Source organism: Pteropus medius, unplaced genomic scaffold (assembly GCF_902729225.1).
Source record: "Pteropus medius unplaced genomic scaffold, Ma_sr-lr_union100, whole genome shotgun sequence".
Classification (NCBI taxonomy): Eukaryota; Metazoa; Chordata; class Mammalia; order Chiroptera; family Pteropodidae; genus Pteropus; species Pteropus medius.
Window position 1 is genome coordinate 6,607,593 of NW_024351731.1, and position 12,433 is coordinate 6,620,025.

A 12,433-nucleotide genomic window follows, 5' to 3' on the forward strand; every position below is an offset into this window, starting at 1 on the left:
GGGCAGTCTTGGAGGGACGGTGGGAAGTGGGGGTGGTCCTGGGGGTCAGTGGGAAGTGGGGCTGTCCTGGGGGACACTGCACACGAGGCCTGTGTTCCTCTGAACCACGCTGAGTTCTGCTTTCTCCTCTCACGGTCTCGATTTGTCCTCACGGCTTCCTGCTTCTACCCTCCTGGGTCCCCACGGCTCTGCCTCCCCATGTCCCTGTCCCTGTGCCTCCCCACCCGGCGTGCCCTGCAGTGGACGGGAAGTGGCAGGCCTGGGCGTCCTGGGGCGGCTGCAGTGTCACGTGTGGGGGCGGCGCTCAGCGCCGGGAGCGTGCCTGCTCGGGGCCCTTCTTCGGGGGAGCAGCCTGCCAGGGCTCACAGGAAGAGTTCCGCCAGTGTGGTGCCCAACGGTGTCCCGGTGAGTGTGCCCCTCAGCCCACCGCCCGGCTCAGGGGGTAGCTGAGGGACCAGGTGGGCTCGGGGCCGAGCTTCTGGTGGACGACTTCTCCTTGTGGTGGCGGATGTCCTGGAGGGGTCTTGGCCCCTTGCCCCCGCCGCCAGCTCTCAGCTGCCCTTCCGGAATCCTGCCCCTGCTCACTGTGTCTGGACCCCGGCAGAGCCGCATGAGATCTGTGACGAAGACAACTTCGGCACTGTGATCTGGAAGGAGACCCCGGCAGGAGAGGTGGCCGCAGTCCGGTGTCCCCGAAACGCCACGGGTGAGGGCTTGCGGGCAGCTGGTGGGGGGGTCCTGTCCTGTCCTCACAGAGCTGCGTGTGGGCAGTGAGATGCTCCTACAGGCCAGCCCTCAGGGCCTGTTGGAGCAGGAGATGCGTCCCTCCCTGACCGTGGCCCCTGCTGGGTGACAGGGTTCTGGCAGTTCTCTAGGGTCACCAGCGGTGCCCGTTTCCCTGTCCGTTTCCTGTCAGTAGGCACTGGGTCACACTACCTGATGCCAAACGGCCCCGAAGGCTGACCCGTGTCCACCCCAGGGGCTGAGGCTGCAGGCTCTGGATAGGGAGGGGCTCCACGAGAGGCCCCGGGCTGAACTCGAAGCCCCCACTTAGCTGTGGACAAGTCCCTGATTCTGGGGCTGAGGGTCCCATCCAGAGGGCTCAGGCCTGGGAGTCGCGGGCGGGATTCCTGCAGGGCGCCGGGCACCCAGCCGAGAAGTGGAGCCCGCGCTGATCCGCTGCCTCCCCAGGCCTCGTACTGAGACGTTGCGAGCTGGACGAGGACGGCATCGCCTACTGGGAGCCCCCCACCTACATCCGCTGCATCTCCATCGACTACCGGAACATCCAGATGATGGTGGGCGCTGGGCCTGGGCCTCCCGCCCCGCCCCCCTGTCCCTACGGGTGCTCCTCTGCCCCATGTCCTCGGACGCAGCCCTGTGTCCCCACCGGCGTGCCCTGTGGACACAAGTCAGTTATGACCCCTGGCTGGGGGCTGCGGAGAGCTCTCCAGGTGTGGGAGGTCCTTGGCCCCTGCCTTGACGTGTCCTGTTGGGTCACGGCACCCAAACTCCTTGTCTCCCTAGACCCGGGAGCACCTGGCGAAGGCTCAGCGCGGGCTGCCGGGGGAGGGGGTGTCAGAGGTCATCCAGACGCTGGTGGAGATCTCCCAGGACGGCACTAGCTACAGCGGCGACCTGCTGTCCACCATCGACGTCCTGAGGAACATGACCGAGATCTTCAGAAGGGCGTACTACAGCCCCACTCCTGGGGATGTACAGGTGGGTCCCAGCAGGGCCGCCCGGGGGAGGGGCACCTGGGGGGGCCTGGATCCCAGCCTTACTCTGAGCCCGGACGGGGCCCGAACCCCGGATAGAGACCTGAAGGCGCCAGTGTCCGCCCCCTCGTCTCACGCAGCCCCGTCCCGGTCACTCACTGATCCCCGGCTTGTGTCACAGGCTGAGCCCTGCCCGTGGCGCCCCGTTCTCGGCTCACTGGCCTTCCTCACTCCTTTCTAGAACTTTGTCCAGATCATCAGCAACCTGCTGGCAGAGGAGAACCGCGACAAATGGGAGGAGGCCCAGCTGGTGAGGACGCCGGTTTGGATGGGCACAGCGTCCACGGTGCCCCCCGCAGTCCAGGCTAGCCCGGGGAGCAGGGGCCTGGATTCAAATTCCGGCCCGGCCTCTACTGGTCATGCGACTCTGAGGAAGCCACCCTTCCGAGCCTCAGTTTCCCGTCCCAGGGACGGGAGCTCAGAGGGGGGCGGTGAGGGGCGTGGGAAAGCACGTTGCCTGCGTGGTTCTCGTCAGGGCGACTGGACACGATGGTTCTTTCTCATCTGGAAATAGGGGTCCCCATCCTCCTCCCAGACTGACCTGGAGTCCACCATTACTTCCGTCACCAGGGCAGTACCCAGTGTGGGGACCCCTGCTCCCCGCCCTAGCCCGGGCCCCTGGCCGTGGGGCGCAGCAGCCCCTCGGGGCTCAGCGTCCTCATCCACGGTGGCGGTGGACACCCAGAGGTTCTGACCCTGCTTTCCAAGTCTGGTCCAGAGACCACGGTGCTCAGGGCTGAGCGGCCAGACCCAGAAATGGGACAGATGAGGGGAGGCGTCCCCCTGGCTGGGGCGCAGGGTCCTTCAGTGACACCCGCATTTAGCTCCGAGGCTTGGCGTCCTGGGAGGGGCGGTGCCCCACCGTCTTCGTGGCCCCCTGACCCTGCCCCCACCCTGCCCCCAGATGGGCCCCAATGCCAAGGAGCTCTTCCGGCTGGTGGAAGACTTCGTAGATGTCATTGGCTTCCGAATGAAGGATTTGCGGGACGCGTACCAGGTGACAGACAACCTGGGTAAGCCCGCCCCCCGCCACGCCCCTGCTCTGCAGCCCTGGCCCAGGCCTTCCTGCCTCACTTTCCTCATCTGTGTGCACCTGTGTGCACCTGTGTGCATTTGTATGCACCTGTATGCACCTGTATGCACCTGTGTGTATTTGTATGCACCTGTATGCACCTGTGTGCATTTGTATGCACCTGTATGTACCTGTGTGCATTTGTATGTACCTGTATGCACTTGTGTGCACCTGTGTGCACCTGTGTGCATCTGTATGCACAGGCAGCAGCCAGTGCCCCCCTGGGCCAACCTCCGAGGTCGGTCAGTTAGTTCAGGTCTATAGACTTTGGGCTCCCCTGGGAGGGGTCAGCGTGGGCGTCAGACCCAGACATGGACCCCGAGACCTTGAATCCTGGGGTGCACCAGGAGCCACAGTCCACAGCCAGGCCCTCGGCGGCACCTCCCTGGGGCCGGGGGGCCCCCCTCCACCTGTCAGCCCCAGTGCCCTCCCTGTGCTGGCATGGCCTTGGAGATTTGAAGGCAGGACTGTGCGGCCACCCCCTCTCTGCCAGCCACTCCCAGAAGCGTCTTGTCAGAGGAGGCTGGTCTCCATCTAGATCCCGGCATTGACCGAGTATGTGACGCGAGACGGTGACAGTGTTTACCTCCTGAGAATACAAGGGTGGCACATACGGGGTCAGTGCATACAGGGAGGGCAGGCGGTCAGTAGCTTGGAGCCAGGGGTCTCAGGGAGAGGCCGGAAAGGTGCCCTGGCCCTGGGCCTCACAGGGAGGTGGCGCCCGGGCAGGAGCCTGGCCGCTGGCCCCATGCACTCCGGGTCCCCTCTGAGCCCCGAGCACCCATGTGATGGTCCTGGACTTCCAGGCCCCCTCTGCATCATCCCAGGACCAAGGCTCCTCGTCAAATAACCGCTCTCTGTTTCCTTGTCCCTGTCCATCTCTGCCGCCTCCTGCCCTCTGCCCCACCACAGTCCTCAGCATCCATAAGCTCCCGGCTAGTGGAGCCACGGACATCAGCTTCCCCATGAAGGGCTGGCGGGCCACGGGCGACTGGGCCAAGGTGCCGGAGGACAGGGTCACCGTGTCCAAGAGCGTCTTCTCCACGGGCCTGGCAGGTGAGGGGCCCTCACTAGAGGCTTGGGCCCAGTGTCTGAGGGCCTACCCCCTGGGAAGGTCCTTCTGGAGTCCGGCCTGCTGCTTCAAGGACCAGGGTGCCGTCCACGCTTTTCCGAGTGCTCTCAAGGTCTCTCCTTTCTCTGAGAAGCTCTCCCTGCCCTCTCGGTGCTGGGCAGGTCCCAGGAGATGACCTCTTCCTCACAGAGAGGGACGGGGTCGTGCCTGGAGTCACACACAGGCGACCCTGGTTCCCAGGAAGAAAAGCCCTGCCCTGTTTGCTCCCAGCTCCCAGGGGTCACTTAGGGGCACCTGGGCAGTCACCCAGGCCTCCGACTGCAGCACTCTGTCTGGGCCTTCCCCGGAGGTCGCATGCTGGAGCGGGGTCCAGGTTGGGGCACCGGCGGCGGGGAGGAGGGTGACTGGCATTGTCTTCCAGAGGCCGATGACTCGTCTGTGTTCGTGGTGGGCACTGTGCTCTACCGGAACCTGGGCAGCTTCCTGGCCCTGCAGAGGTGGGCGCTGCGGGCACGGGGAGGTGGAGGTGGGGCGAGGCCAGACCTGGGGTGGGGGGCACGGGGTGTGGGGTGTCAGAGGCCTTCAGCGAGCGGCCTGCGGGAGCGCGGCTCCCGGACACGCTGACGTGGCTGCTGGCACTCCCCAGGAACACCACGGTCCTGAACTCCAAGGTCATCTCCGTGACGGTGAAGCCGCCCCCACGCTCCCTGCTCACGCCCTTGGAGATCGAGTTTGCCCACATGCACAACGTGAGTGCCTCCGTGCGTGCGCGTGTGTGCGTCTGCGTGTGTGTGGCTGCTGTCTGACCCCGCGTGTGTGTGCGTGAGGGGGGGCGGTGCTCACACTGCCGGGGTCTCACCTCAGCCTTGCAAGAGAGCGGCTCTCATCCCTGGATGACAGGTGGGTAAACTGAGGCTCAGAGAGGTGCGGTGACTTGCCCAGGGTCACACGGTACAGTGTGTGTGACGCCACGTCTGATGCCACTGCCTGAGCGCCAGCCGCAGCAGCCCTGGGCCCCAACAGCTTGCTCGCTCCCTTGGGAAAAGAGCCATCCCCTCTGAGAAACAAGCCTGCCCCGGGCCTCGGGCCCCTCCGTGCCCTGTTACTTGGAGCTCTCTGTAGGGCCGCAGAAGAGCCAGGCCGAGATGTCCCGCGGGCCAGCTGAGAGCTAGGAGCCCAGGGGTCATCCGGCCAGCGCCAGGCCTCCTCTTGGCCGCCGTGTGGCCTCGGGCAAGTCGCTCGAGCTCTGCGCCCGGCTCCCGTCCCATCGAGCGTGAATGACAGGGTTGGGCGAGGGCGAGGTCACTCCCACCCGTGAGGGCCCGGCAGCCCGGCGTCACCAGCCCTGTCATCCGGTGCGGGTACGCCATGGCCCGCAGGACAGGGCTTTGCTGAGACCACCCTCTGCCCGCCTGACCCCAGCCCCTCTGGGCTCCCTGCTGGGAGTCGCCCTCTGACTCCATTTTGCGTTAAGCTGGGCTGGCCACCTGGGCACCCAGAGGTGTGTGTTGGTCACTGCCGCCCATTCCTGCTCGGAGAGGGGCAGGAGCGGCATGAGGCCACCAGCAGGAGGAGGAGCTGGGCCTGTCCCTTCCCTGCTCCAGGCCTCAGTTCCCTGCTCCTGAAACACCGCCTCTCGGGGGAACAGCGTAGGCAGAGCACTTGGGGGTGGGCTTGCCTGTGGGTGGGCCCTGCCGGTGACCCTGAGCGGGCAGGTGTCCCTAACTCCTCCCCGCTCCCTCCAGGGCACCACCAACCAGACCTGCATCCTGTGGGACGAGACGGACGTGTAAGTCCATCTGGCTTTGCAGCCTGGGGTCTCGGGGCTGGGCTTGCGGGGGGCTCACCTCGCGGGGGAGGGGTGCCGCTGCTTGGTGCCGCCGGTGTGCCATCTGTCTGTATTTCGCACGGTCCCCCTGCCCGGGTCTGGCTTTGAGGCAGCATGGCGCCCACCCAGCCCGCCTCCCACGCCTCCCAAGAAGGTCCACAGTCAGGGGAGGAGAGGGGCACGGAGGTGCCAGGCCCGCCCCCTACACCCGGAGCGAGCAGACCCCTGCGGTTCAGGCTTGCAGGAGCTCGGGGGGCACCGTGCAGCCCGGGACAGCTCGGGTGGGGTTGGAGACCCAGAGCGATCAGGTGGGAAGCAGCGGCAGGGCCTCCCGGGGTCACGTGCCAGGTCCCTGTCCAGCACCTACCAGTGCCACCCACGTCACGTGCGGGGTGTCCGCCCCACACCTGGCAGGACATGGACTGGACTGGCAGTGTCCCCCCAGACACGGTGAGGCAGAGGGACAGTGGGACACCTCGTTTATTCCCACTGAGGAGTGTGCAGGGGCCCTAAAGTGGGAGCAGCTGCAGGAGAAGAGGAGGCTCGGGATTTCGGCAGACGGGACAGGCGAGCTTGGCAGCTCCGTTCTCATGGGCCGAGTGGGCCTGGTGGGGCTGGGCCTTCCCCCCAAGGGGTTTGGGGTGCACTGGGGAGAGTGCAGTCAGTGGGAAGCTTGTCATTGTCACCGCCTGCCCGCCTCGCCCCAGCACCAGCCCCCAGGCTTCCCTGCACCCCTTCCCCAGGCCGCTGGGAGGGTGGGTGTGCCAGCCCAGGCCCCAGGCCCCAGGCCTAGGGGTACACGCAGCAAGTGCCCTCATGCTCTGGGCAGTGCAGTGACGAAGTGCATCCTGGGAGGCCAGGACGGGCCCTCGGCGTGGCCGACCCCGGAGAGCGAGTTTGCCTAGCAGAGGAGGGGCGGTGGGAGGAGGCGGCTCCAGCAGAGGCACAGCTTGAGCCAAAGGATGGCTGGGAGCAGGCAGGTGGGTGCAGGGGTGCAGGGGGAGGCTGCGAGGGGCGTAGGGCCGGTTTGTGGGAGCTGCACGTCAGGAACTGTGGAGTTGTTTGGAGGTTGGGATCACCGCGCACCCACCAGTCCGTCCTTCTGTGGTTAGGAGGTCCTGGTCTGCAGCCTTTCTGACCCCAGTGCAGGGGACGGTCACACAGGACCCCGTAGACAGACCCCGAAAAGGCTGGGTCGTTCCACAGCCGGCCCTGGGGCTGTGTCTGAGGGCAGGGGCTGAGAGGCCGTGCGGGGCAGGTCCACGGAAGCCTCTCAGGAGTGGCGACACAGCACTGTGCCCGCGGGCATCTGGGGACAAGCATTTTGGCAGAAAGAGCAGGCGGCGTGAAGGCCCGGTGCCTGGCGTGTGCAAGGCCACACGGCTGCATGCGCTGGCCGTCCCAGCTCCGGGTGGAGGCTGGGGCTGGGCTCGGGGAGAGCTAGGGGACCCTGCAGCCCTGGGAAGCTGCTCCCCTGAGTTTGGCTGCTGTCGACTGCTTTTCTTGGGGTTTGGCAAGTGGCACAAGCTCTTCGTACAAAACGGGGCGTCGTAAAAGGAGAAAGAAAGAAAAGGCGAGGAACCCCACGTGCTTGAGGCGCCCGGCCATCGGGGGGTGTCTGAGAGTTTTGCCTTTTCTTGGGGTACAGGTCCATCCTATCTGGCACAAGCCCCTCCCAGCAGCCTAGAAACCCTCCCTGGGGGCTGTTCAAGGCTCCTAGGCCACCAGGGGCCCTGGGTCGACCCAGCCCCCACCGGAGGAGCCCTCCGGCTGCTTCAGCGCCCTCCGGACACTCTGGCTCTGCCGCCTCCCGTGGTTTCCTGCACGTCGCGTCCCCGGGCAGTTTTAAGCTCTCGGTAGTAAATTGTTTTCCGGAAAGATGGGACCCTTCCCCTTCGCCCTCCAGGGGCAGCAGCAGGCAGCGAGAAGCCGGGCTGGCCCTGCATGTGTCCAAGACACTGTCGCGTGGACCTAGGCTGTGGCCATTTGTCTGCATGGCCTGGGGCAGATCCCGCGCCTCTGGGGCCTCAGCTTTCTGCAGCCTCCCACCCCCCACACCCCCTCCACCCCCTCCCAGTCCGCCTGCCTATGGGGAGGGGGAGGGGCAGGTCGGCAAGGAGGCAGCAGGGTCCAGGGGCTGCCCCCACCGCATGGCCTCCGCCTGCCCTTCCTCCCTCAGCTGTGGGGTCCTGCCCACCCCTGCTCACCTCTGGGCTGTCAAGGGCTCTGCACCAGGGGCCCAAGGGCCTGAGAACAGCAGCAAGGTGCCACCGGCCGTGCCGTGTTTGAGGTGTACCCAGGGCAGCATTTAGCACTCAAGCTCCCTGCTTGGCCCTGGGCATGGCCCCTGAGGCTCTCAGAGGCTCAGGGCTGGGGGTCGAGGCCTGTGGTCCAGAGCTGAGCAGCCCGGAGCCCCCAGGGGAGGGAGGCTGATGGGAATGGGGGAGGGGAGGGGGCTGCCCCTTCCACGGCTGGGTGGGGCCGCTCCTCACCAATGGGACAGCTCAGAGGACCCGAGGCTGTCCCAGGTGACCGGGCGCGGTCTGGGTGCTGGACCCTGGACGGCCTCCACCAGTGTGCCCGGGGGCAGGTCTGTGTCGGGTGGGCCTGTGTCCGTGTGACCTTGGAAGAGAAAAGCTCTCGCGTGTCTGCAGGACCATGTGTGTGGGGCGGGGGCCGAGAGCCGTCAGTGACCATCAGCTGAGAGGGAGATTGATGATTGAACCGTGATCGTCATCATAGATGAAGCCAAGACCTCCTGGTCACACGCCGAGCCTTGACCCTGGTCCCACGTGACCCCTGAACCTGGTCACACGCTGAGCCCTGACCTTGGTCCCACATGATCCCTGACCCTGGTCACACGCTGAGCCCTGACTTTGGTCCACATGACCCCTGACCTGGTCACAGCTGAGCCCTGACCTGGTCACACACTGAGTCCTGACCTGGTCACACTGAGCCCTGGCTTGGTCACACATGACCCCTGACCCTGGTCACACGCCGAGCCCTGGCTTGGTCACACATGACCCCTGACCCTGGTCCCGCATGACCCCTGACCCTCTCATCTGGAATGACTCGTGCAGGTTCACACGTAATGATACGTGAGCCAGTGGGCTGTCTCCTCTCCTAGCCATGTGTGACAGTCAGGGACGCGACACGCTCGTCTTGGAAAGAATGAGCCAGAGGTTCCCAGCCATGGCGCAGACCCTACCTGCGTCCCCTCTGGTCACACACTCGCATGCATGGGCTCGACTCCCACACCCGAGGCGGCAGCTCGTGCTCTGTAAACACTGGGCCCCGACCACCCCGGAGTCCCCCTTGCTCCCGGAGCCTGAGTCATGTGACCAAACCCCACCCTGTGCACTCAAAACACCAGATCACGCACTCCCGAACCTAGCTGACAGCATAGCTCGGGGCTCCTCCCCACACCCCACGCCTGTCTGTCCAGTGGCAGTGAGGTTCTGGGGAGCAGGGGTGTTAGTGGGGGAAAGGGGAGTTCTTGCAGAGTTCCCAAATGTACAGGAGGATGGACGGGTGGATGGATGAATAGACAGGTGGGCGGATGGAGGGTGGTCAGGTGGGTGGAGGATGGATGGGATGGATGGATGGAGGGAGTGGATAGTGGAGGTGGATGAATGGAGGTGGATGGATGGATGGATGGACGGATGGATGGAGGGCAGGTAAATGGGTGGATGGAGGCGGCCGGGTGGAGAGAGGATGGGTGGGTGATGGGCAGTGAAAGGGTGCCCTGGTCGGTGCCGCTGACGAAGGTGAGGAGCACAGCCTGGGGGCTGAGGTCCGTGATTCTGGAAGGACGGCTTCCTGGGCCTCACGCTTGCGGGAAGTGGCAAACGTTTTGCCGTGTCTTTTTTAAGTAAATGAGCTGCAGTTACATGGAGCGTGGAAGCCAGAGCTGGTGCGGCGCTCAGAGACCCTCCTCTCTGCCTCCCTGGCAGGCGGTGCACCCGCGGCCCGGCACGGCGCCGGCCAGGCCCGTGCCCGCCACAGTGCCCCTCCCGCGGTGCCAGCACTTGGCAGGGCGGGGGCGTTCAGCCAGCCCGCCCAGGAGGGCCGCGGGCAGGGCGGGCTTCCACGCCAGCCACTTCGTGTGGCCCTGGATCCACACGTGTCCGTCAGCCGCGCAGGCTCTGGGAAGTGCTGCAGTGAGCCTGGGTCACCCGAGTGCAGCTGTCCCGGGGGACGCTCTGCACCCAGGCCCGGCCCCCTCCCTGGGCCCCTACCCCAGTGTGTGTCCTGGTCCCTTTAAGAGCCTTGCCCCCCATCCTTGGTTTCCTTGGAGAGGGCAGTGAGGGGGCCAGAGGGGGGGCAAGCGGAAGGGGGACTTGGCAGAGTCTTGGGTCGCCGTCGGCGGCAGGATTCCAGCCCAGGGGCCAGGAGGGGACAGGCCCAGCACAGACGCCCCTCAGTGAGCATGGAGGAGACTCGCTCCGCTTCCCCCCACACCTGGTGGGGAGATGGGGGGTGACATGCCGCTCTAGGTGAGGTCGCCTCTGCCGTTTCCCTAGCGGCCCGCCCTTCGCTGAGTCCCCGTGTTGTCCGAGGGGGCCGCAGGGGCTGGCAGAGGCCCGCTGGGGGCCCGCCCTCTCCTCACGGGGCTTCTGAGCCAGGCCGGCCTGTGTCCTTGCATGGAGTGGGCGCTGGAGGGACAAACAGGTCGTGAGATCGTGCACAGGTCCCACCGAGCTCTGAAGCTGGGGTGGGGCCGTGCGCATTCCCTGGCCCCTGCGCCCTCGCCGCGTCCCCCGCTCCGGGGGGCCTTCCCGCCCGTCTCCCTGCACCCTCGCCCCCGTTTGCTTCTTCCCAGCTGGGACCCCAGTTTGCAGAAAGTCCGCGCAGCTCTGTGCCCCTCGTTTGCCCGCCCCCAGCAGGACGCAAGCCCCGCCCGAGGGTGGAGCCTGGGTCTGACCCCGCTTTGTCCACGCCTGGCACACACTGGGCCGTCAGGTGAACGGAGGCCCTTGGGGAGGGGTCCTGACAGTGCCCACGCTGGTGTGGGATCCCGGGCCTCAGTTCCTTTCCTGTGCCCCACACCCCCTAGGGCAGGAAGGTGCTGCCCAGCCCTTGACCCCACCTGGCCCCGCCAGGCGACGCCCAGGCGATGCAGAGATGCAGAGGCTGGGACTGTCAGTGCAGGCCCAGGGCCCCCAGCACCCCCCGCCCCTCCCCTGCACCCCTTTCCGTTTCTGCTAGGAAAAGCTGCTGCTTTCGCTGTGACAGTCTGGGGAGGGGGCTTCAGCAGTGAAGGAGGGAGCAGGGTCCTGTGCCGGGATGTCCAGACGTGTGCTTGAGAGTCCAGGCGGACTGGGGTAGCGGGGGTGCGTTTTGGTGCGGGGGGTCTTCTTGCATGGAGGTCAAGGCACGTGAGCCCCTCGCTGGGCTGCACCTGCCATGGCAGGTCCTATGTCTGGGTGCCCTTGTGGGTGCGTGGGTCTGAGCTCGCCAGGCAGTGCCAGGAAATTGTGGGGGGAGGGCCCCGCCAGTGCCTGCTTTGGGGGTGCATGTGGGGACAGAGCAGGGAGCGCTAGGGAAGGGCCTGGGCCTGCACAGAGGTGCTGTGCAGTGCTCTTGGCAAGAGTTTCGTCCATTCGTTCATCCGTCCATTCGTCCATCCATTTCTGATGTGCCACGTCGCGTGCTCAGCCTGGCACTTCAGCTGCCCTTCATCGTCCGGGAGGGGTCAGTGGCGGGGGCCGCCTCCTGCCCAAATCTGTGCCTGTCTCTACAGGGGCACGCAGCAGGCTCATGGGTCCTGACCCCAGGTCAAACGATTCTGCAGTGCCCACCAGGCTTCTTCACACAAGTGGCCCTGATGACCTTGAAGAGGCACAGGAGGGCAGGGGCTGGCGACGGGGGTCTGCAGCACAGGGACGAGCCTGGAGGGCATGCGGGTGGCCCTCCTCACTGACGACCTTGCTTCCCTCTGCTGGGTGTGCCATTACACGTTTCCCAGAAAATTCTTCATCAAGACCCCAGCTCCCCAGGCGGCTCAGTGGGTTGCGCCTCGCGATGATATTGGGTGGATGGTGACTACTGGCAACTCTGCAGGGAGCCAGCTTGGGATGTGGGCGGCTAGATGTGGGGCAGGCACAGGAAGGACTTTGAAGTCGGCGGGGAAGGGCAGCGTATCACGGCGCTCCGTGTATGGCCTCGGTGCAGAGGCGCCTGAAAGCAGGGGCATGGTGGAATGACCTTGAGGTCACCCAAGGTGACTGGGAAGCGCCTGGGGGAGGGGACGGTGTTCCGGGACGTGATGGACAAGGGTGGTGGTGTGGCTGCCCGAGTTCCAGCCATCGTGGTTGAGGGTGGTGGGGAGGCTTCCTGCGGGGCGGGCTGTGCCCGCTTAGTGCCCCGGATGTGGCAGGCTTGCTGAATGTCAGCGATGGGGTTAGCAGCCGGGGTCAGTCCTAGTGACAGTCACGGTGCTGGTTCTGAGGAAGTGGCGGTCACGGTGACGTTGCTGATAGTGGAGGTGGTACTGGCGATCATGAAGACAGACACAGTAATGACGGTGACGGTGAAGGGGCGACCGTGGTATCGATGCTGGTGGTGGTGGTGGTGCAGGCAATAGCATTGGCAGGAATGGTGTCGATGACCATGGTGATGGTGCTGGCGGTTATGGTGGTATGGTCCCGTCATTCTTGATGACAGCGGTGCTGTGGTGCTGT

At 65.6% G+C, this 12,433-nt stretch overlaps 1 protein-coding gene across 1 annotated transcript in view; it reads left to right on the plus strand.

Annotated features, from left to right (window-relative positions):
• ADGRB1 (adhesion G protein-coupled receptor B1) overlaps positions 1–12,433 on the plus strand; it is a 60,848-nt gene that overhangs the window by 15,145 nt on the left and 33,270 nt on the right. Inside the window, exons 7-16 of the mRNA XM_039846214.1 lie at positions 241–405; positions 605–706; positions 1,192–1,298; positions 1,528–1,722; positions 1,960–2,028; positions 2,683–2,791; positions 3,763–3,906; positions 4,344–4,419; positions 4,569–4,671; positions 5,668–5,711. Coding sequence (XP_039702148.1) covers positions 241–405; positions 605–706; positions 1,192–1,298; positions 1,528–1,722; positions 1,960–2,028; positions 2,683–2,791; positions 3,763–3,906; positions 4,344–4,419; positions 4,569–4,671; positions 5,668–5,711 — 1,114 coding nt within the window. The remainder of the gene's footprint in view (positions 1–240; positions 406–604; positions 707–1,191; positions 1,299–1,527; positions 1,723–1,959; positions 2,029–2,682; positions 2,792–3,762; positions 3,907–4,343; positions 4,420–4,568; positions 4,672–5,667; positions 5,712–12,433) is intronic.